At 43.2% G+C, this 24,677-nt stretch overlaps 2 protein-coding genes across 3 annotated transcripts; one reads left to right on the top strand and one right to left on the bottom strand.

Annotated features, from left to right (window-relative positions):
• Positions 1-706: 706 nt before the first annotated feature.
• LOC142399275 (serine/threonine-protein kinase OSR1-like) lies at positions 707-11,122 on the bottom strand. The gene is made up of 17 exons (XM_075483857.1): positions 10,897-11,122; positions 10,233-10,345; positions 8,889-8,997; positions 8,296-8,437; positions 7,583-7,638; positions 7,337-7,446; positions 7,119-7,220; positions 6,771-6,904; positions 6,584-6,632; positions 6,412-6,477; positions 6,060-6,182; positions 5,449-5,484; positions 5,089-5,238; positions 4,651-4,753; positions 4,493-4,561; positions 3,646-3,710; positions 707-3,553 (listed from the first exon to the last, which is right to left on the bottom strand). Exons 1-17 carry the CDS (start codon positions 10,964-10,966, stop codon positions 3,479-3,481), a joined length of 1,572 nt encoding a protein of 523 aa, XP_075339972.1. The 5' UTR covers positions 10,967-11,122; the 3' UTR covers positions 707-3,478.
• A 2,370-nt stretch (positions 11,123-13,492) lies between these two features.
• LOC142399273 (1-phosphatidylinositol 4,5-bisphosphate phosphodiesterase delta-1-like) lies at positions 13,493-24,108 on the top strand. Of its 2 annotated transcripts, none has more exons than XM_075483855.1 (15): positions 13,493-14,417; positions 16,042-16,200; positions 16,906-17,134; positions 17,350-17,479; positions 18,491-18,719; positions 20,718-20,919; positions 21,158-21,302; positions 21,427-21,579; positions 21,719-21,877; positions 21,952-22,105; positions 22,223-22,339; positions 22,430-22,608; positions 22,683-22,815; positions 23,182-23,331; positions 23,585-24,107. In XM_075483855.1, exons 1-15 carry the CDS (start codon positions 14,384-14,386, stop codon positions 23,674-23,676), a joined length of 2,265 nt encoding a protein of 754 aa, XP_075339970.1. In that variant the 5' UTR covers positions 13,493-14,383; the 3' UTR covers positions 23,677-24,107. The 2 variants fall into 2 exon arrangements, with proteins under 2 accessions (XP_075339970.1, XP_075339971.1); XM_075483856.1 differs by lacking the exon at positions 13,493-14,417 and adding an exon at positions 15,633-15,654 and having other exon boundaries at positions 23,585-24,108.
• The last annotated feature ends 569 nt before the right edge of the window (positions 24,109-24,677 follow it).

The following is a 24,677-nucleotide window of genomic DNA, read 5'->3' as shown; positions in this document are numbered from 1 at the left end:
CTTATTCTTGATAAACAAGCTGGAACTGGGACTCAAGGTCTTAAATAGTGAACTGTTCCTTTAATCCGATCGCGAGTAACTCGATTTGATCCAATTTCTTATCAGATTAAGGTGTATACATGCTCTTAATAACTCAATCTTATTATAATTTAGTTTAATTTAATTTTAGTTTAATTTAATCTGATCCTTTCAGTGCCATGTAACCCCACTGATTGAGTCCGTATTTTCTGATGGCACCGATGTCCCAGACCACAGGGACAAACATCAGACACCTGCTGAAGGTCCCATCCTCCTCCCTGGGCAGTCAGGTTCAGCTGCTCGTCCGTGGTCAGGTTAGGAGCAGCCCTGAGGATCCAGGATCGGACTTTATAAAAAGAAAGCTACTGAAGGAAACCGGAAGCAAGAAACCGGGGAAGGCTAACCCAAGAATGATAAGCTTTTGGAGTAGGCCAAAGTCTCCGATGGTCTGCTGAATCTTTTCAAAATCCACCATTTTCACACAGCAAATGATTTGAAAAGAGTCCGGCAGACCGGCTTATGATGACTCAGCTGAAAATCCATCTGTAACCGTCTGACTGTAAACTGTAACTCAGCACGTGGCAAAGCTTCAAACTGTATTCACTACTGGCTTACCTGTTAAAGAACATTTGGAGTACCGAGCTGTGAGACTTGACAGTGTGAATAAAAGATGCCCCCACTCATTGGATTCCATCATGTGACTTTATTCAAATACTAAAAATCAGTTTGTATGCGCTGAACAATGCAGATCATCGGTCGAGGAATCTCCTTTACATCTTATATCAAATATTCTGCTTCAAATTAGGTACGTTTGGGCATACACATTTTACAATTAGGCGTCATTTTTAAAATATCCGATATGCAAAAAAAGAAGATAGAAACATGTAATTGCCAATCAAAACCAATACTCATCATTCAGTGACCTCCTGAAGAGGCAGAAGGAGTTTTCTCAGGAACAATAAAATAGATGCACGGAAAGTCTGGGTGACTTTCAGCACAAACTCTTCGATCAATCACTCCATCGGCAAATCTCACACTCGCACACACACGCACAGGCAGAGTAACGTGTAACTGTGCCATCCGCCTCGTTACAATGACCATCAGCCATGGACCGGTTTCAGTGAGAAAAACAATGACATCACAGGAGAGCGTGCGACTACAAGCCCGTAAAGTTTCAAACTGCGCATGTTAACATATGAATAAGGTGCCAACTGAACTAAGAATTTGTGCATGATTAGTAACACTCTGACAAAAGCCGAGATTGGGAAACACAACAAAACAAATCAAACGCCGAGTTCTGAGCAAGAGGAAGTCTTGAATCTGCTTGCCTCGATCGATATTTACACGGAAATGTTCCTCTAATCTGACATGTACACTTACACAGTCAATGCATCTACATTATTACAGATAAACCTCATGGTGTTTGTGTGACAGTGCATGGAGTTGCCATCGTATGTACATTTACAACATCTTTACATAGACCATTTACATCAGTACCTGAACTGGGCCTATACGGCAGCCCTTTGCACGTGGCACACGACAACCAGACAGCTACAGCCGGAGTGACGACAGTGATTCGTTGGTGAGTGTTTAAAAAGCAAAGGAACTACAGTACTGTCAAGAAACCCCGCCTAGTGGAAAAAAAGCAAAAAAAAAAAAGAGAGAAAGAAAAGAACTAAAGCACTAACTGGCCGCTGCGGACATTGTGAGGGCTACTTCACTCAACGTCTGAAATATTTACCCCCAGCGGAAATCCAGCCACGCAGAGAAGCTTTGGATTCGTTTGAAACTCCTGCTGCCTCTCAAGAGCAAAGCTGCGCCAAGTCAAACCAAGCAGAGGCATTTTCATTCAACTATCTGAAATTTTGGTGGTGGCCCGAGGATCAGAAATCTGCAGCTTTTGGGGGACACTGAACGTCTTTGACCAAACTTGTAGATATTTCATCAGCAAACCAAAATAAAAAAAACTGGTGGCGCTAAAAAAGAAAAAGACAAAAAGGAATGTAATTTAGTCTAAAACCACGTCTGTTCAAACACTTGAGTCAATCAAGCACACGTTGAAATATTCCACAGATAAATTGAGACACCGTCTCTCGGTGACTTTACAGCAGTTTAAATGGCACTCAAACCACCAGCCGCCATGAATATTCACCCTCACTGCGCAGGGGTGGCAGCTACGCCTCAGGGACGTAAAGCAACGCCTGTGCTTAAAGCATCGGCATGGCCGGTAACAAATTTGAACCAGAAATCGAGTGAACTGCCCCTTTAAGCTTTGTTTCACTTTGGAAGAACATTTTGGAGCTTTTGAGCACGCGTGCGCATGGGCGCCTACACAGAAGCTCACCGGCACTCGGCCTGTAACAGGAGCCACCTGAGGCTCGACACCAGCATTCAGGATACTTCCCCCAGCTGTTCGCTCAGTCATCAAAAGGCGAAACCATCTCTCAAACAAGGGATCAAAGAAAAAAGGAAGCAATCATTACCCGCGTCTGACTGTTGGCGCGTTAGCTTTTCAGTATTGGAAATTGCAGCTCGACACCTTTTGAGGTGCACGCACAGAAAGCTGTTTTGTGCAACACAAAAGCGTCAGAACAGCAACCAGTGCGTCACACACGGTGAAATTAGTTTTACCATTGCATAGTAAAGAAATATCGGGCAGGTGTCAGTGAGGGAAAATAATCCTGTTGATGCTCACTTTAGAATGATTTCACTCCTTTTTTAGGTTTTCCCAGAATTACCACACCGACGATGTGGAAGAGTACATTTTTCACACTGCTGCCTTATGCGGAATCTTTTTAGCAAATATGTCAAGTTAAAATGCATATGATTTCATAGATTCACAACACAAAAAATATGCTACTGTGTGTAAATCTGAAGGGACATTTTTTAGTTTTTTTGGGGGGGGGGTAGATGTACAAAGAATAAGCCAAATATTTTACACACCGATCCAATTTTTCACCGAAGACACCGGCAGTCTGGTAACTAAGGCTGAACTTACACTTCTCAATTTCAGTGTAGCAATAAAGTGCCGGGGAAAGGCGGCACGACACGCACGAGTTTTGTGGCACGACTGATGATTTTTTTTTTATTTAAAGAAAGAAAGAAAAAAAGGCAATCATTTTCCAGTACTGGCAGGAGATGGTCTGGATTGTGCTCGTGTATGAGGAGCAAGAAGAAAGAAAAAGAAACTGGGAACTGACGTAGTTGATTGCATTTCTTTTCCCATTTACTGTATAAGCGCACTGTAAACATTTCAAGTGTGATTCCTGTGATGAACTGAACCCCTCATTGTGGTCCTCATGCATCCTGCAGTAGTGTCCGCACCCCTGCCAGCCTCACACCTCCCCATCACCTCCCTCGTCCATCTCCTCTCTTTGGCAGTAGTGGTTTCTCGGAGTTGACTACAATGCAGCTATGCAATACCATTTGTTTCTGTCCTTTGTTGTCGGCTCCGCTTGACTTAACTGATGCTGAGCTGCGCAAATCCGATGAGTTTTATATCATCAGGAATCTCAGACTCCTCCACACCAGATGCCTGGGGGGGGGGTAAAAAACAAGTTAAAACATGTCGTACCAAAAGAAGTCATTGTAAACTGGGGTATTACACGAGTGTCTGTGAAAACTTACCAGTTTAAAGGTCACATTTTTGTTACTATGAGGATCATCGACGATCTTTTGCAAATTGGCAGCAACTAGGCAGAGAATGGAAGGAAAACAAGAGGACCGCATCAAATGATAAACCAATAAAAACTTCAAAATCTTAACAGTGGCAAAAGCAGAAAATAATAACTAACTCAGAACCAACTTCTCTGATTACAGTTCAGAGACCGCAAAGCAACGAGAAATTGATTCTCGCTGCATCGTAATGTCCTGGAAAAGGTTCCATTTGCTAAATATATGTAACAGTGCCTGGGATCACCAGGGTGAACAAAATGTCTTTGAGATGGGACGTTGCGTCTCAGCTTCAAAGTGCGTAAATAATCACAGAAGCCCCAGTTCTGAGGCTGAATACGGACCCAACACCTTGGCAATAACAGGTGTGACGGTGTAAAAGTTGCTCGATCTTTTCCGGAAGGACTTGGAAGCTTTTACACTGCTTTTTTTTGGATGGTGCTCTGGTTTAGCAGCAGCAACAAACGGGAGTTTTTTCATCCTTTCCTGGCTGACAAAGTGGAATGTGGTTTCTCATGTGTGTTGCACTTCCAAAATATTTCCTGTTTACCAAGTTCCTCCTGTGGCATTCCAGCAACGTTATCTTATCAATCAACAATTGGAAAATCTATTTTTGACATTTAAGAATCAATTTTGAATCTTCTGTGTCTGAATCTCAATGCATCAAATACTTGATTCCCCCCCACCACGAATAAATATACATGATTAAATGATAAGTTCATTCAGATCATTTAACACCAACAACACTTTTATATGAAAGCTGTATTCTGACACGATCATCTCAACAACACTGGTAACGTACCGATGACTAAATCCCTCCCATCAACTAGACCAGCTGAGACCAACTCCTGAGAAACTCCATCGGCGGAGTCTGAGGACAGAAAAGGCAAAGACGTGAGCGTGGAGTGCAACGACATGAGAGAGAGGGGGGGGGGGGTAAAACTATGTGGGCATTCCCACCTCTGCCCTGCATGAACTCGAATCGGATATCATTGAGCTCTTTCTTGGGGTTCCTCAATCTAAGGACGAGGCTGATGGGAACACTGGACGAGGCGGCCGGATCCTGCAAACATCGGACAAAACAAGAAACGACAAAGAAAATGACTTTAGAAAAACATACAAGCTCAAAGTTAAATGTCAGTTTGGTTTTGGGACTCTCTCTTCTTTAAAGACCAGACTTAAAGATGCCCTCTTTAAAAAAGAAAAAAATCTTGTATTTGTATTAATATACTTGTTTTTGGTCTATTTATGGGTTTAAACCTTGATGACTTTTTGCCATTATTGCCATTTCTATCCATATTTACTATCTGCAAACTGCTTTTTACAAAAGCTGGTCATCTTTTTACACTTTGTTTATCACAGGTACGCTTTCATCTTTTCAAGCCTTTGTGTTTTCACCTCGACAGCAGGTGCATGTGAGGGGCTCGCTGTTTGAGGGGCCGCCGGAGGTGCCGCATCCTCCGCTCTCTGACCCACAGCGGCGGCTCTCTCGTGCGCTCCACCAGGTGGCTGCAGGTGCGCTGTGGAGCCATCTGCTGGTGGGAAAAGCTAGCACATACAAATTTGAACATAAATTTGAATAAATCAGTTTGGAATGAACAAAACTTGAAAGAAAAAATAATCATAATAATTATAATAATAAATAGAAGACAAGCATATGACAGTCATGCAGATCACTCTGTCTTAGCATTATGCTAAAAATAAAAAAAATAAATAAAATCAAGATTTTCAGGTCATGTCCACTACAAAGTGACTCACCTCCATGTTCTGGGACCCGTCCTTCACTCTGGGTGACTGCAGAATGGACATGACAAGATTGTCAGGATTAAATACATGCAGTTTTCCCTTTTATCCCCTCAGTGTATGGACTGATGGAGTATGGTAGGATTGAAGAAATTTGACACAGAGCAGGTGGCACATTAAACTGATATCACAGATAAGACAAAGAGAAGAGTAGAACCCACACCCAGAGAACAATTGAGTGTAAACACACACTGGAAAGTGATTTGAGCAAATCAATCCCCCCCCCTTTGGGCATGAGTCTTAATTGTTAAAGCTGTTAAATGTCGGCGTTATCATAATTTTTTTTTAAACCTAATTACGCTTTACAGTTGCCAAAAATGCTGCAGCAGCATGCAAGTCGTTAAACGAGAAAGATGTGCCTGCCGCAGAACAAATTTTGAAATCGTTTTTTCTTTTAGCAGATCCACCCAAGTGACTTTGACTTCAGCAAAACACAATTCCAGCTCGACTGAAATTGTTCGGACCAACAACTCAGCAACACCATCTGCTGTCCCTCTGAAAGTGAGCACTGAGAAACGGCCCTGTAATGCAAACCGCACCGCCCGTCAGGCGACGCAGGGTCTCACCCGCAGAGCCGCCACAGCAGCTTTCCCCTCCTCGCTTTCCTCGTCCAGCTCATCGTCGCTCCACTCCCACCCGCCGTCTTCCGTCTTGTGGAGACGGCCGCTTGAACCAGGCACGCGACGCACCTATGCAAGGCATTCAAAAAGGTCGCACTCAATACCGACTCATCAATCACCTCTGTGATTCTTTTCATTCATGCATCTCCCAGTATACCTAAGGCAGAAATCTGGGAAACTGGGACACACCCTGGGCAAGAAACACACCTTACCTGCCCTTAGCACCATGATGCAGCAATTTACAAAACCGTCTTCAGAAATTTGAGCAAATTCAGTGTGATTGTAACAGGTGTCAAACCTTTTTGGATCGATCTGATATTGTTGGACCTTTGTGTAGGAGCCTCTCGTGCAGGTAGTCTTTAGTCTGTATCGGACAGAAAAACGCGTCATTCAGAATCTATAAATACTCGTTTGGAAACGTGCAAAGGTCCCTTCGGTTTATTTTCTCAACAGTGATGCACAGCTCTCACCTTGGCTTTTGTGAAGAATTTGTGCTTCAGTAACTCAGCAGCGGTTGGCCTAGATAGCAAAGAGACACAAGGCTCTTCATTATATTCATTACACAACAGGAGTATCGGATGGAAAGCAAAAAGCAAAACAAAGACGATTGTAATCCGAGAAGCGACAAAGAGAAGAAAAGTCTGCGGCCGAACTGACCTTTTTTCAGGATCTTTCTGTAAACACAAAGAGATCATCTTCCTGAAAGACTTCCCGTACTTCTTCACCATTTCCTTATCCGTGATACCCGTCTCCAGACAGGGAGGGTCGTTCTGCAAAGTCAGCATCAGCACCTAGACACAGGCAAAAAATTTAGTTGAAAAAATAAAATTAAAAATCCCCCTCGGTTAGCAAAAAACATAGAAAATCTCTCTGAGCTGTCCGAAGTGACAAGTACATATGTAGCCTACTCCAAAATGTTCTAGAGAGTCTATTTAAGTCTGTCTATGAATCAATAACTAGAACAGCCTACATGACTCTCACTCTATGCGTCACATACACATTTACCTTCATCGGCGGGTATTTGTGATACGGTGCAGCCCCAGTGGCCAGTTCAATGGCTGTTATCCCAAAACTCCAGATGTCTGCTTTGAAGTCGTAGCCACGGACCTGCAGATCAAAATTAGAGCTGCGTGAGCACAGAACTCAAAGTCATTCTGTATTGTATCTCAGCTAAAGCGTTCCAGAGAGAAAACAGAAAGACAGAGGGAGATGAAAACTCGCACCTGCTCCATGACCTCCGGGGCCATCCAACACGGCGTCCCCACAAAGGTCTTTCGAACCTTGTTCCTCGTCATGTCTCCTCCGGCCGCTAAGAAGGCACTCACACCAAAGTCTGCGGTGTGTAATTGTAAATGTATGACAGGTTAAAGTCTGTACGGAATCCGTTATTCCATACTAGATTATTAAACATTTCAGAGTGTTATATTTCTTTTTGGTATCAGCAAACAAAGAGAAGAAAAACACAGTACCAGCAATTTGCACGGAGCCATCGTCTCCAAGAAGAATGTTTCCGGCCTTCAGATCCCTGTTCATGTAGAGAAGGGGGATTAAATCACAATAACTGCGCCGAAACACATATGACTCTACTCTACTTTTATACACAAAAAAATGTTAAAGCCGCACCTTTGATCCATTCCTTCTTAATCCTCCTGATTTCTGTTTGCACACTACACACTGAGTGCACACTGTGCACAAAGTACAAGAATGGCTTAAGCTGACCCCAACTGCTCCCGCCCCATCTTAACTGATTAGGTGTAAGTGAGTTAGTCACATCATCTGAGCTCAATCAGCAGCTGCTCTGTCTGTCAGCTGAGAAGCTGACAATGGCGCTCGGAAATGCATAAAAAAATACCAGCTTATCATATGACTATATTACATTTTTGACAAAAATATAGAAACTTTTATTTTTTTTTTTTAAGCGAACAGAAAGTCTGTAAATTTGAAACAATCACACTTGTCACACACAGAGGATACAGAGAGGCCTTTATTCTCAGCGGTGGTTCACAGTGTTCCTGGGAGGACCTTTTATGTAACACAAACCTCCTCAATTATGCATTTTCTCTGTATTAAATATTGAAAGAGTGCGGTCCAGTTCAAACCTCACACTCTTGTCACGCTGTCGTCAGACAGCAGTGCATTCTGGGGCGCACTAGCTCCCGGGTGACACGTCGTAACAGCTTACCGATGAATTTGCCCGTTTTTGTGAAGGTACTCCAGCCCCTCCAAGACTTCTTTCAGGATGGAAGCGATGCTGGCCTCGTCTAACACTCCGGTTTTGTGCTCGCCGCGAGAGATGATATGTTTGATGATGTCCAACACAGAGCCTGAGAGAGAGGCAGACGCTTGAATCAAGACATGCCGATAGTGGATGGACCTCCTAAACCTCTGAAGGCACGCACCCAAACTTACACACGAGGTGCTGTTGTGAAAGGAGGTGATGCTTTTAATGTTGCTGTCTTTTGTCTGTCTCTGAATAGACTGTTTAATTATCAGAACTCCTTGCAGGTAGACAAAAAAAAAAAAAAAAAGGCAGACACTTCTCCCAGAGCACAGAAAACAGCAAGTTACCAATTCAATAAATTCAAACGTGAAGTTAGATTCATCAAAATTACAGAGCTGAAAGAGCAACAATAGAGCAATAACATGTAGCTCAATTTAACTGGTCTTCCAAAAGCCTTCTTGAGATAAAAGAAGGCAGACATGACAAAGAAAATTAAGACTTAGCCAAGAGCAAGGCAATTAAGAACCATGTATCCTTAGTATTACAGCACTTACCACCACTTAGCAGCCTCATCACCAACCACAGTTCATCCTTCACCACAAAGGAGGTATAATAAGACACAATGTTTGGATGGTGGCACTGGCTCATAGCCTGAATCTCTTTCTGCACACAGAAGGGAACAATGTGCAGGAAATGGTCACTCATTGAGCAGAAAAAGTGTCACACCAAGCCAAATACTGACTCAATTTTTGTATATCAAACATTCAGGGATAAAGCAAATCCCAGTCACTAGATTTAACCTTTTATCTATTATCTATTAAGAACTTACTGCAAGTGTGGCTTAAATGAAACCATCTAATTTCTGCCATCTTTGCCATTACTTCCCTCCAAGTCAAAAACTCTCTGTTAAAACAGCTCCAATCTGAACCAGGTGTACACACTTCATAAACCAAGAGCAGACAAGAAACAGTGGAGTAACCGTCATAACTGAGCCACAATTCAAAGACATTTGTAATGTAAAAACACAGATGTCGGTGGATTCAGGACTTTGGTGCGTCAAATAAGCTGTTGTAGGGTGAAAGCCTTGGAAGACGGGGCATTCAATGTTCACGTCAGATAGCATACTTTGTAATGCTGGTATTTGGCACTGCTTGAAACGCAGTCTAAGCCTATGATGAGAAGGAAATTAATGACGCAGAACAAAGTGATCTCTGACGCTCTGCTTTAATATGCTATGCACAGCTCAACAAACTTAAATACAAGGTCAGGAGTACTTCTAAAGCCCCTTTAAAGTCTCTGATTGTATTACCACTCATAGCAATGCAATAATTGAAGGAGTTTGATTCACCTCAGACAATTGTTCTGATTAACTACAAAATGTTTTTTCTTTTTTTTTTTAAAGACACTGCACTTAAAGGGGTAAGAACATTGCACAATGTAAGAAACCTGCACGTTCCATGTACAAAATATGATCCCCGTAAAAAGTTGCTGCGACTCTCTGTTGCACCCACTGGACACTGCTCTGACAGATGAAATATTGGCTTTAATGGCACATCTAACAGTGATAACACGTGTCGTAAACCGGCATTAATCACACCAAGTGTGTCATGACTAAGTACGGAAATAATGAGACAATGTGAAGAATACTTTAGTGCTAATAATAAAAAGAAGAACAAGCACTTGTACTGAAACATTTGACCTGTTCAGATATACCTACACAGAACTATTTGCTGTATTCATTGCACTGAGCTCTAGTATTTAGCAGTTGTTGTGGGATTGTGTTTTTGATCTGTCCTTGACTGATATGACCCCACCAATCCACACCACTCCCAGCTCTCACACACACACACACACACACACACACAGAAATCAGCCCAATGTTCGCAATTGTTTCTTACCAGTAGTTCATCCATGCTAGTTTGACATTTTTCCAAGTTGATGCGTTTGATGGCCACCTTCTCATTTCTCGGCTTGCAGAAAGCTGCCTGGACAACTGCAGTGGCTCCACTGCCTGGTTATATCATTAGCAATAAAAAGAACCATTAGTCAGAATATGACAACTCAATTAGTCAACTTCAAGTACGTTTTAGTACAGAAAAGTGGGTGAAACAGATGAAATTTACAAGTCCATCCACAATTTAATCAAATTAATGCAGTTGACGTTGACTAAAACATGTTTTTCCCCGTCATAAGTCACGTTATCTGGATTTGACTTGAGGGTGGCTTTCTACAAGTTGTATCATACTTTTAGCAAAGAGCAACCTCTCTTTAACAGCGATTCTTTACGTATTGCCGGTTAAATTGCTTCAGCTAGCCATCTAGCTTCATGGTGCTTGGCTAATGGACACTCTCACTTTAGTTTTCCAACTAGCAAGAACAGTTGGCCTTGCAAGAGGGAAACTACCGGGCTGCTGACTATACTGTAGTGCGGCTACGGGTTGTGACTTGACTTCGGTTAGGTCCAGACATGTAATGCTAACAGGCTACTAGCAGTCGGCAGCCAACACAGCACTACTGGCAGGGGAGGCTAAGATGCTAACATTAGCAAGCTAAGCTACTCACCTATCACCTCGTTGAGTTCATAGTCGTCCCTGTCGATTGTCCAGGACTGAGAAGACTGGTCGTCTGCCATGGCCGTTTCTCAAACGATGTGAGCAATGCTTCTTGGCAAAAAAAAGAGACGCAGTCTGAAATGTGAGATTACTCCATTCGGGTCCGATGAAGCTGGCTGCTACTGCTGCTGTTCCGCTGACAACTCCTGCCACCCCTGTCAACACAACTTCACGCGCGACTGACGCAGCCTATTACGTACAGAATGAGGAGGAGGAACCAAGATGTCGCCATCTTCAATGTAGCAAATGTCAAAGGTATCATTTGGAAAGCAGAACAACGTGCAGGGATGGGATCTAGAGCAATTAGAAACGGTTAATCTACAATGATTTTTTTTTAATTGTTGAAGTAGTACCGCTATTGCATTCACACTTCTAAAATGTTTCCATCAAGCCCAGCAGGGGGCGCTAATGTCTCTGCGACGCGTGCACCATGAGCTTTGTATTTAAATAAGGTGCTGTCCAGGGCTTAATTTGAGGGGGAGCAAGCCGGAGCGCGCTCCGGAACCTCTGACGTTGGCTCCGCCAGCTATTTATAGCCGTCATCCGCGATCCGCCACCTCTCTTGACAAACAATCTTTATTTAAAAAAAATAATGAAATATTTAAACAAATAAATTAAAGTTTGTTTAGTGTCTAAAGCCCAATTCGCACGGGATAAGTATTACCTATGGATCACTGGTAATTCGCAACTACACCCGCACCTCTGTCATTTTTTGTGGCGCATTCGGAAGGGACAAGCAAAAGTCTGTAATTTACTGAAATCACAGACATCATGAGCGGATATTCCGTAATTGTCGTAACTTCCTGTTTTGCCCCGTTGTACCTGGTTGTACACATAGGTTGAACACACAGGTGTGCGTTCAGACGGGACTTAAATTACCACAGAACGTCTGTGTATCGCCGAAATACAGTAGGTAATTCGCGGTGGAATTATTACCCCACAAATCACGGACATGGCGCATTCGCACAGGACTAAGAACTCAGACATTCTCCGCAATTATTCCGAATTACGGGGGGTCCATAGGTAATACTTATCCCGTGCGAATTGGGCTAATGTCTGGTTTTGATATGCGTCTTGTTGGTGATTTCTGTCATGAAACAAGATACTGAAAATATCTATATTGCGGAAAAGGAGGGTGCACACTTCCGTTCTATTGGACAGTTAGCCAGAGAGCTTGTAAAGCGGCGCTGGATTTGATGTGACTATCGTTATTAGGCCTACAATACATGCCCAGATTATTTTCGGTGTGGCGCACAGGGTTGCTCGAAAGCGCCCCCCGCACGCTTTTTTTTCACACCGGAGCCACTCTTCCTCTGCGCTCCGGGACCTCCCACTTTACAAATTAAGCACTGGTGCTGTCATATATGTCTTAAACAAAACACGAGGGTTCAAAGTTATTACAGGATACTTTCTGGTTTGAAGTGTTACCCTAAAGAGGTTACAGTTCCCCACGCATTAAAGAAAAGCTGAAGAAGCTGAAATAAAGACGCATGTTTCCATTTCTTTTGCTCATTATACTTGGATACAGTAAAACCAAACATGTCATAAAATGCCCAGCAACTGCAGCTAGAGTGCTATTTCTAGCTGGTTGGGGTAGCACTTATTTTAGCAATTTATGTGATGCATAATCCATAATGCAATATACAAAACTCAAGATTAGCATGTAAAATTCTGACCTGGATCAAATGACTAAAGGTGTTCAATAAAGGGAGTGGAGTAAAAAAAGGAAATCTCTTGGATATAATGGAACAGAAGTAAGAGTGACATCCAGATAAAGTAAAAGTGCTTTAAATGTGCACATACGTACATTGTTTTGTGAAGTTATTTTCCAAAAATCAATAAAGTACGGGACTCTAAACTTGCTGTAGACCGACCTTAAGACAACCCACTGTAGATTTATGTTAATCAGTGGGCTGCTTTTCAATGTCTATGTTAAAAATTGATGTCTGGTGTTAACACTCTTTCTAAGATGTTTTATGAAAACCAGATGGAGATTCCAGTGTGCTAAAAACTACACATACCTAAGGATGAACAATTCAAGTGAACTGACTGAAGATTTTGTTTTGCAGGTAAGACCTCGGGCGCTTGTTTGGAAAGTGTATCTTTCTTTCAGTTTCTGCATGTGTGCTTTGGAAACACCAGCAATCTTATGATCTGTTTCTGTGAGATTCCGGATGTCTGAGCAAAAAAAAAAAAAAAAAAACACAGCTATGGATGGCATCAGTGGTATTTGAGGGAACAGCTGGGCCTGTTGTTGCTTGTTTTACAAGCCCAGACTCAAAGCAAATACAGACTTCACTCACACAAAAGAAGTCTCTTAAAACTTCTGCCTCCAGAGTTTTAAATTGAGGCTGAGGTCTCTCACGCTCAACCGATTGAAAGAGTTGCTTTAGTCAGTTCCATTTGTGCTATAAAAATGCATTTTTACCACTTGTGTGTTTAGGAAATGTAAGATAGAGAATGCTGCACTCAGAGTTCTTGCATGAACCCTGTCGATTTATTTCGGTAAAGGGGGGTGCTCTGCGCTTTACCCGCAGCTTTCCCTCTGGTGTTGCATTAAAGCTCACTCATCCTGATGCTGACAGTGCGCAGAGGGTAAGCCAGGCCTGAAAGGGAACTGCTGAGGGTCACAGGAGCCCCATCGCACCAGTGACTGCAGTGCTATTATCCTGCAAAGGCAGAGCTGGACATGAAAAGGAAAGTAGAGACTTCATCTGCCCCATTCAATATCACCAATATCCTCAAGCTCAATGTCAACTATGTGGGCTGGAAATGAGCCATCTGTGGCATTCAGGCCTTCTGATCATGTTTGTCTTGTGTTCAAAGGATGCAACAGGTGTACCCACGAAACTGTTTTGTTTGCCAACTGCTTCAACAGAAGCATGTTTGAATTTTGATTTTTCACCTTATACAGTGTCTCCAGGGCTGTAGGTTTTTCTCAGGTGAGCAGCCCCTCCCAGTTTACGCACACAAGTTTCTTTTTAGTGTATAACTAAGAGTGTTTTCACACAACAGGATCACGACAGCACTGTGAGCTGTTTTTTCCCCCTGGAGGTGGACAAAAGACAGGCCAAATAATGATGCAGTGTACTTTACAATGGTGGCAACAAGGTCATCTTAACCAAGCCACTGCACGATGGCAAAAGCAGGCGTAAAGGTGTAGCCAACCCCTTTGTGACATCAGCAGCGCATTGGATGACAGGCTCGTCAAACCGGTGTGGAAGCCCTGGGGCGCGCCTGCGTTCAGATTGCCAGCATAAACCCACCTGTGTGCTGTGTCGTCCTCATTCTCCATTCAACAGCCCCCAAAGCTGCTTTTATTTCTGAACTGCACTCATGGAAACAAGGAGCAGCTTCACATGAAAGGTTGGTTGAAGTGGTAAAAAGACCAAAAAAACTAAAACGGACCTGGAAAGAAGAAATAGAAACAAGAAGAAATGGAAACGAATGGGATCGAAAGGAAAACGACTGGTGAGATCATTTTGATTTTTGTGTTCAATTGTGCGAATTAAAGTGCGTTTAGCATCTCTTGGGTGGCGCTACTTCCAGAACTGTCTTAACAGCGGGTAACCTTGGATCAAGGCACGTGAACACAATCTGAGAGGCTTTTAATATTATTTATTTTAATAATAATTCAAAAGAATGTTTTTAAAAAAAACTCCAGCCACCCACTTCATTCTACTTATCGCGGATATTTTGGCTGCTGAAGGAAACTAAATGGGCAACTACGGTCACCTGCGTTCATTTGTTAAAATTAGACTCTGCAGAAAGGTGTGGCCCCTTCCATCCACTTTGGTTTCACCTTGTTGCAGTCGTGTTGCAAACACAAGCAAGCGTTGCCAAACCAAAACATGGCTTGGTGTCTGGTTAAACACACAACGCCTGTGTCGCAAGGGCTGCTACGGAGAGACGGTAAATGAACCACTATTTCCGTGGGTTTCGTGATCTTTCACCGTAGACCCGCAGTCTTTTAAGAATAACGACTTTAATAACCTTAGTTGCTCTGAGTTAAATCAGAGCACTGGGAAGTACCGCCGCGACACCGGTAGATGGCGCCATAAAGTCAAGAATTCTCGAAGATTTACCATATTGAGGCTGTTTAAGCATTACAATTATTGATTGAAAGCACATTATTTGATAAGTTGCAGCGTTGTTTAAACTATACTCTGCTTATTTTTTATTTGTGGTAATTTTAAATTGAAAAAAAAAATTAAGGCAAAATTTCGTTTTGACACTTATTGGCCAGCCAGTAATGTAAGCTATTTGGAGTTTTGTAGCTTTACTATCTCCTGCCTAATGTTTTAAGGTATCTTTATTTATTTATTTTTTAAGTTAAATCTGGCTCCCTTTTTTTTTTTTTTTTTTTTTTTTTTTTTCCCCTAAATATACAATTGTCCTTAAAACATAGGCTACAGTTAGCATAAGCCGGACTGGAGTTTAAAGTCACCGGCTTTTGGGCAGCGGCCGAAATGAAAAAGGTGAAGTGGGAGTCAGCCTGGCTATCAGCTGACCGTTTCAAGGAAGTCCTGACAGAGATGAAGTCAACTTTAGGGTTGGTACACGCCCTTCGAACACACACTGCTCTGCCGATGCCTCGTGAATTCAGTCTGGAAGCGTTTCAGCACCCGGGAGCACCATGTCATGCATACGAAAACAACCTGAACTCAGCAAAACTGAGGAATTACGCCGCCATGCCAGAAGCCAGAAGGTGATACAAATGAACGTAAAGCTTCTAGGTAGGCTGCTCTGCAGTTATCTGACCGACAATCCTGAAGCAGATGGCACTGAAAAGTTGTCCAGGGCCAGGCCATACTGCTTCAATTTCAGTTTATGATGTCAGCTTATTTGTAAAGTCGTGTAATGCCATGGAAATGAAACGTTGCTGGGTTTTGATCATTCACTCTTTTAACTGAGTTTTCTGAATTTGAGATCATTACGGTGAGGTGGAGGCAGCAGAAATGGGCTGATGGTTTCAATTAACTGTGGCATGTAGTTGGTGTAAAATGGGAGTCAGCTCAGTAGGTTGGGATAATGTCTCCAGTTTTGGCTCGGGTTGAATTTTTTTTTTCCCCCTCTTTTCCCCTGTTTTTTACAGGCATGGAGGGCGATCCGGACCTCCAGTTCCTCTTTCAAGGGGGAGACCTCCTCAAGGTAAAGTCCGCGTCCTGGAAGAAGACTCGCTTTTTCAAACTCCAAGAGGACTGCAAGACCATGTGGCGCGAATCCAAGAAAACCTTCAAATCGGAGGAGACCTGTGAGTGTCTTCCCAACATCCCACCTAAACCTCTGGCACATCAGTCTGGTCAAGCTCCACGCCCCGCCTTTGCTTTTTTTGCCTATTACTTTTCCTTAATCATTAGAACTTTGCAACGCGCTGACGCACCTTAAATAGCCTGATAACTCTTGGGGTTGGCTGGATTTTTCCCACATGGATTATAAAAGTGGAAGACTAATGACAAACTTCTGTCTGAGCGTCCTTGGTATTATCAGACACAACTGGGCTGCTCATGATAAGGGTGATAAGGTTTAAGGGTGTGCTCGTGGAGATAGTGTTTTTATTTTATTTTTATATATATATATATATATTTACAGTGAGTGAGGAGAAGTTTAAATGGCTGTTGTTGTATTTTCCACTTTAATTACATCCATAAATTGTTGTCATGTGCTCTCAGGTTGGTAAGTGCAGTGTGGTGACGTCTTTATTGATGTTGCCTTGTGAACTAAGCTGCAACTCTGCACCTCCAGCAACAAGCTCATGTTTACCAAGCAGGCTGGGCAGTGATGCCCTCGGACACTAACAGCAGGCTCTTTTTTTTTTTTTTTTTTTTAAGCAGAAACACTTTGTCGTTTCTGTGTTAGCACCCTTGTTTTCTGAGCAGTTAGCACATGGTAATGTGGTATAAAATGCCAAATGGATAATGTTAAAAAAAACAATTTGGCGCTTTTCTCCTGTCCTTAGTTCCAATAGATGACATCTCAGCGGTGCGGATAGGCCGTCAGTCGGAGGGCCTGAGGAAGAACACGGAGGAGCAGGTGGAGGGCCGCTGCTTCTCCATCGTGTTTAAGGGTCACCGCAAGAACCTGGATCTCATCGCCAGCTCAGAGGAGGAGGCCAGGCGGTGGGTGAGCAGCCTGGAGAAACTGAGGTCCAACATGAAAAACCTGAACCGCCAGCAGACCACAGAGCAGTATCCTTACATGGTGGTGGACGTCATACCCTGAACCCGATTCCCCGTGACCTCCCTGAATTACCGATTTACACTAGCAACTGTTGGTGAATGCTCCTATAAGTCTTAAGAGAGCTTAATCTTTTTTTCCCCCTCAAATAAAGTAAGCACGTAAATAACAGTCCCAAGCACGTAGAAGGTTGTCAGATCTTCTCCTTACATCACCTGCTTCCCAGCTGGATCTTCAGCTGCCTGAGGAAAGCGGACAAGAACAAAGATGATAAGCTGAGTCCGTCTGAGGTCAAGAACTTCCTGCGTCTGGTTAACATCGCGATGGATGATGACTACGCTGAAATGCTCTTCGAGGTGATGCAGATGTGTAGATGATCTCCAGAGCTTTGAAACCGTGTTTTCTTGTGATGATTTAAAACCCTAAATCTTTTCGGACTCAATCAAATGTGGGCCGATGAGGAAATGATTCTTAGAATTGAAGGCCAAATGTTTGGCTAATTGAATTGATTTAAGTTGAACTCCTCAAAAGGAGCTCAAAGCCGTTTGCCACCCAATTTGGCTTCACACACAAGCTCTACATGCGATGTATCTCCGGATGGCCGACAGTTCTTGTGATTCGACTGATGCAAAGTGTTGCATGATAAAGTGACCACGGCGGGTACACATCAGCTCCAGCAAGAATCAAAACTAAAAAAAATCCTAAAATGGAGGCAGCTCTCTTATAAAGCCAGCAGGTAATCCATTGACTTGTCGTCATTGACAACTGTCTGAATAAACCGCCTCAGAAATAAAAAGTTTCTTCAAAAATATTCCCTCAGGTGTATGCTGCATGAGCGTGTAGGCGGCGGCTAAGCCTGATCCTCTCTCTCCGGGCTCGCTGGCAGACATTCTTGAAGCCAACATCCTTTGCTTTTTGCCAACACCTCACATGGCCTGTAGCAGCTCCCCTGTCTTGTCCACTGGCTTGAAGAGTTTTTGTAGAGCACCTTTAGGTTCGGGCATCAGGATGAGGTCACACTGTGTGTACTCTGTTTATATAGAATTCAGATAGACCTATCTTTTTTTTTCTAAACTCTGTCCCAGTAACATAAAGGAGATTCTGACTGCTTTCAAAAGAGGCCAAAGTGCAGCCTTTACTCCGTGTTCTTCTGGAACAGTTCCCAATTTACACATGGAGGGGCATTTTAGCCTAATTTTCAACTGTGGCACGATGGAAACACTTTTTTTTTTATTATTTATTTATTTTATTTTTTTTATATGCATGTTCTGTTCGATAGGTCGTACATAAGGATCTGTTATTCAGATAGCTTCTTGTAAGCCCATTTGGTCTTCAGTTTGGACTAACCTTTGTGTTCTACAACACAGCAATGTGACAAATCCAAGTCCGGGTACCTGTCTGGAGAAGAGATCGAACATTTCTACGAGCTGCTGACCCATCGAGAGGAAATTGACGTCATCTACGGGGAGTACGCCAAAACCACAGGCTTCATGAGCACCGAAAACCTGGTGGACTTCCTGCTGAAGGAGCAGAGGGAGAAAGTCACTCTGGCCGACGCACAAAAAGTCATCGAGAAGTACGAGCCAGACGAGCACGGTCGGTACCTTATCAGGAGTGACACAGTTTTACTGGAGGCTATTACCCCAGAGTGGGCGTTAGGCTGTGAACATGACTGATTGACCGTGGTTAGTCGTGATTACTTGGACGTGCTCTGGTCCTCAGTCCTGGATGTTTCACCACTCTAATGTTTCTGACTAATTTTTCCTGTGAAAGCTGAAGCGGGAAGTAAAATCAGCAGGGCCGTGATACCTTGGATGTGTCCTATTCTATTCAGTGAATGATCATTTACAAGAATAGTTGAATTTGTTTTTGTTGTTGTTTTGACTTCCAGTATTGAGGTACAAGTCTTCAGTGGCTATTTTCAACACTGACACAGAACTATTTGCTTTTTTTTGGAGGCGGGGCACCGAAGTCAAAACTGAACGGGCTTCAAAACACAGCAATAAGTGGAGCTGGGTCAAGTATTATCTTCTGTTTTGTGAGCAAACGGGTGTAAAGAGCTTCTCTTATCTCTTTATCCATTGTGAGCTTTGCAGCATAAATCAACACGAACAGGAACTCCATGTTAATGAACCAAAGGGAGCTCGGGTTGTTGCTCTGTAAACTGGACATAGATTGGTCGTCTGTACTATGGGGGCAAGTGTAGACGAAGCCAAAACTCCTAATGTGATTTTTCAGCAGGTTAATTACGACTGTAACACAGTGATTATTTGGTTGTGTAGTACTGTGCAAAAGTCTTGAGTAGGGATGTTAACCGATGACCGTATGACCGATGGTTGACCGAATCAACGTCGTCCGGTTAGAATTTTTCTGCCGTCGGTTTAAAAAAAAAAAAAAAAAACTCACTATATCTTTAGAAATGTTTTGTGAGCATGAGCCATCCCACGATGGAAGAACAACCGCAGCAGAGCTCACGTAGCGCCCTCAGAGGTCCTCTCACACCAGCTGAGTCGCTTTTTTAAAATTTATTATTTTTTTTTTATCAAAAGGAACCCATGAAATGGCTGCAGTGATTTATTGAAACTTGTACAAACATATATGAGTTTCACAATATTAACAAGCTTGAAATTGATATTTGGTCTGAGCGCCTTTATTCTCCAACTCAGCCTGAACCCTCTTAAACAAGCTTTCTGTCATTTCTTTAAGTTTTCTTCAGGAACAGTTCTCCAGGCTCCTTGAAGAACATCCCAAAGCTCTTCTTTGGATGTTGGCTGCCTTTTGTTCCGTTCTCTGTCAACATGATCCCACACTGCTTCAGTAATGTTGAGGTCTGGGCTCTGGGGAGGATTCATCCCTCCATAAGACCTGTTGCTACTATTCATTTTTTTTAAGTCATTGCACAACATGTTGCGATACATTTTTGGCTAATATCTCTTTGCAAATCACCTTGTTGTTGCAAACTGTATTAAATGTTTTTAATATTTAGTTGTCATCAATTCTTATAGATGACACTAAAGAAATGGGAACAAATAAAGCGTCTGTGTGACCGGTTGCCGATAACAAAGTGCCTCAAGATACAAATTGAAATCGGTTCTCTGATAAGTTGCCTGCTGTCTTTACACAACACTGGCTCACCCCTTGAGTGAGGCTCTTTTTTATGCTTGGATGATTCGTAGGTTGGTGTCGGGAGGCTTGACCAGCAAAAGAAAGAAACCTTTTGAAAGACTTTAGTAAAGCCTGGAGAACCACTTAAAAAAAATAAAAAGGTTTACAAGAAATTCAGGCTCCTCTTTAAAGAAATGAGTGTGGTGGCTCAGGACTTAAGCACAGCGCTGTACACATACCACAGTGGTGTTACAACACGTCTACTGTGACTCATTCTTAATTAAGGGGGAAAGGGAGCCAAAAATGATTTAATCATGTGCAGTCTTTTCACTGGGGATGCTTCATCCTGGACTCCAGTAGTGATGACCTCATGAATACTCGCAGGAAGACGTCTAACTGCAAGATTCAAACACTTTATGAATGGATAAATGAATGAACTCCACTCACCCATTCTGCTTTGTTTTGTTTTTTTTTTTTGCGTCATTTCAGTCAAGGCGAAGAAGCTGCTGTCCAAAGATGGCTTCCTCATGTATCTGCATCACCCGGAGGCTATGATTCTCAATCCAGAACACAAGGAGGTGTACCAGGATATGTACCAGCCCCTCAACCACTACTTCATCTCCTCCTCACACAACACCTACCTCATGGAGGATCAGCTCAAAGGGCCCAGCAGCACAGAGGCTTATGTCAGGTGACAAATTCAAGCCCCCCCCCCCCCTTTGACGTGTTGAACACTTTCTGCTGCCACAACTGTGGCGTACTGATTAAAATCCCTGCAGTCTGCAGATATTTATCTGGTCTTTCGTCAGCACTTTTTGGCTTGGTGTTTGTTAAATAATGCCTCTGCTGTGGGTCACGTGTCGTTCATCTGAAGTTGCAGATTTGCAGTACGATGTATTGTTCACTGATGGCGGACGTCACTCTCTTAGGGCTCTGCTGAAGGGCTGTCGCTGCGTGGAGCTGGACTGCTGGGATGGATCGGACAACGAGCCGGTGATCTACCACGGTTACACTCTCACCTCGAAGATCCTCTTCAGAGATGCAATCAAAGCCATCAAGGAGTATGCCTTTAAGGTACGTTTAGCATTACAAACACCAGGTAGTGTCCTGTGTATCATCGAAAAAAAAACTTCCAATAACACGTTTCTGTTATGTTTTGTTTTATTTCTTTTTTTTTTTTTTTCCCCAACCCCCCCAGACATCTGATTACCCAATTATCCTCTCCTTGGAGAACCACTGCAGTGTGGAGCAGCAGTCAGTCATGGCCCACCACATGAGCTCCATCCTGGGGAGTGCACTCGTCACATCTCCCCTGTGCGACGGCATGCCCACAGACTTCCCATCTCCTGAGGTTGGTATCCACCCCTGCTTGGATGCTTGTCAAGGTTGAAAACTGTGATGGAAAATGGGAGATTTTATCATTCGGAGTGTTACAGTGGTGTGTGTGTGTGTGTGTGTGTGTGTGTGTGTGTGTGGACTCCTTCCTCTAGGAACTGAAAGGGAAGTTTGTGATCAAAGGGAAGCGATTAAACAAACTGGAGGCCGTCTTTGCTGATGAGGCAGCAGCAGCTGAGGACACCGACGTGACGGAGGAGGAAGAGTCGGATGACGACAACGATGAAGATGAGCAAAAGGAGAAGAAGAGCAAGGTAGGTGTGGCATGGGCGGTGTGCGTTTTATGGATTAACACATTAGCAGACGTCTCATTTCTCATGTTTAACAGAAAAAGCTGAATTTGGCCAAAGAGCTGTCCAACATGGTGATCTACTGCAAGAGCGTCCACTTCCACGGCTTTGAGGACGCCAGGAAAAACCTGAGCTTCTACGAGATGTCGTCTTTCAAGGAGGGAAAAGCCATGAAGCTGGCAGAAGAGTCGGGTGAGGAAACGTGCCAGACTCAACGTTTAAGTTAACTGCGCATACTCGAGTACTCAATCAGAAACTATCATTTGGTCTCTAAATTACTGTTTTTTGTTGTTGTTTTTTCCTCTGCAGCGAATGCCTACATCCACCACAATGTGGACAAACTGAGCCGCATTTATCCTGCAGGCTCAAGGACCAACTCGTCAAACTACAACCCGGTGCCCCTGTGGAACGCCGGTTGCCAAATGGGTACAAAAAGCTGACCCAGTCGTAATGGAAGATTGGCTGTTTTTATGTAATCCGTCACATTCCCTTCATTCTCTTTTGCTGCTTTTTCAGTGGCCTTGAACTTCCAGACAAACTGCACAGACATGGATGTGAACCAGGGCAAGTTTCTGGTCAACGGCAAGAGCGGCTACGTCCTCAAACCGGCCTTCATGAGAGAAAGGGCCACGGAGTTTGACCCCATTACCCTGACCCGGGGTGACTGGCTGAGGCACAAGACGCTGCATGTGATGGTGAGGTTACCGACGTGAGGACGCATTCTGTTTGCAGCAGCTCGCAGTGACAGTATTTGTCCATCTGTCACCAGATTGTATCAGGCCAGCAGCTCCCCAAAGTCAACAAGAAGAAATCCTCCATCGTGGACCCGCTGGTCAAAGTGGAAATCTATGGAGTGCCGGCTGATGTTGCAGAGAAAGAGACCGGATCCGTTGATAACAACGGTACCTTTTTGTTTTAAGCTCTGTAAATATTCAGAGTTACTGTGAGCTGTTTAGACCGTTTATCTAAAATCGTGAAAAATAATCATTACTACAGATCTTAACGCACATCAGTCGTGACTTCAGAGCAAAATGACTGATGAGTCAGTCGTGTGACTGTTGCTTGTTGTGGACGTTAACACATAAAGCCCAAAGCTGCACAGACAGTGTAGCCTTGCCCTCTGGGATTTGTCAGAATTCATTCAGTAAAAATGTAAAACAAGTAAAATCTGTTTTTATAAAGTCGCCTAAAAACTCCTGAAATGAATGACGCAGAAATTGAGAAATGCATCATGCGACCGATGGCCTATTTCTGTTTCTCTCTTTAAGGTTTTAACCCCTCCTGGAATGTGAACTTCCACTTTGATGTGTATGTGCCAGAACTGGCACTGGTCCGTTTCACCGTGGAGGACCATGACTCCATATCTGACAACGAGTTTGTTGGACAGTACACGCTTCCTTTCAACAGCCTACAAATGGGTGAGTTTGCATAACCAGCAGTGGATATTTACTAAGTTTTCAGGCTTTTTTTTTTTTTTTTTCTCCCACTATAACCCAATGATGTGTAAAACCACTGATAGTCCATTGTTGTCACACTTCATAAATGAACAGCGACTGGGACTATCCCGTCTTTGGTGAAGCATACAGATCTCAATTCAGAGGCTGCACAAAGAGCTCGTCTTATTCCTCCTTTTCCGATCGCTGACAACAGCCATTTTGTTCTCCCGTACAGGATACAGACACGTGCCGCTGCTCAATAAGAACGGCGACCTTCTCCCCTCGGCTGGACTCTTCGTACACATCATGGTTGTCGACGCTGAATGAGACGTCACGGGCCCTCTCCAGGACACTAGGACCTCCTTCCCAGAGCCATGTTTTAGCTGATCTATATTATTTTTTTTATTTCCGACATACTTTTAGCTCACAATTAACTTATTGGCTTAATTCCAGTGGCCTGAAAAGCTACTGCAAAATTCAGCTGAAGACCGCATTCTTGTGATGGGACGGCATCGCCATTTATTACATCAGACTGTCTCACAGGCCGTGTTCAGTTTGCAAGGGTCATTGAATTTTTTAGGTTGTTCCAAATTTTGTTTTTTAGTTAGATTAGTGTTTGTTCAAATCCTCTTATTCAAATGAATATTTTATGAAATCCAGACAATCGTAAGCCGATATGAATCAATGTTGTTCATTAGTCATTTTAGTGAGGTTTTTTTTGGGGGGGGCGGGGGCGGGTTTCCTCGGTCATGTAACATACTTTTTGTAAATCTCTAGAAAGACACTAAAAGTGCTAAAACACCAACAACCTTTTTCTCAGTGTCGTTTATTTTTTGCTGTCCCAGCACTTTGCAAAACTACCACATATTTGGTGATGTATGGCCGTCTGACAACAATTCTTGCGTCCTGCACGAGAAGGAAGCCCGACTGAGGCTAAGCAACCGCTTCTGGAGACTCCGATCATTTCCAAGTGAACTTTGAACGAACACACCCTTGGTACATAGTCACTAAAAAAGAAAAACAATGGTCCAGGATGGGATATACGGTAGCAATCAAAAGTGTGGGCGCCCCAGGTTTAAATTTCTGTCCAGAGGCTTCAAGAAATTATCTCAAATGGCATAAAAGCTAAAGATCAAACATTCTTAAATTAATTATTATTTTTTTTTTTAGCAAGATTGTTTGTACCGTGCAGTTTTAGAGTGGAAAGAAAAGGAGCACCACGCAAGGTTGATGGAAAGACCACCTAATAAAATGTTAATCAGGGGGATTGTGTCGCAGCCAAAGACCAGGGGAACGTTTCACTTTGATCAGCGGCCCATTAAAAGGAA

The sequence above is a fragment of the Odontesthes bonariensis genome, chromosome 14, assembly GCF_027942865.1.
Source record: "Odontesthes bonariensis isolate fOdoBon6 chromosome 14, fOdoBon6.hap1, whole genome shotgun sequence".
NCBI classification, from domain to species: domain Eukaryota; kingdom Metazoa; phylum Chordata; class Actinopteri; order Atheriniformes; family Atherinopsidae; genus Odontesthes; species Odontesthes bonariensis.
Note: the sequence above shows the minus strand (reverse complement) of the source record. Positions and strands in the feature narration are given on the sequence as shown.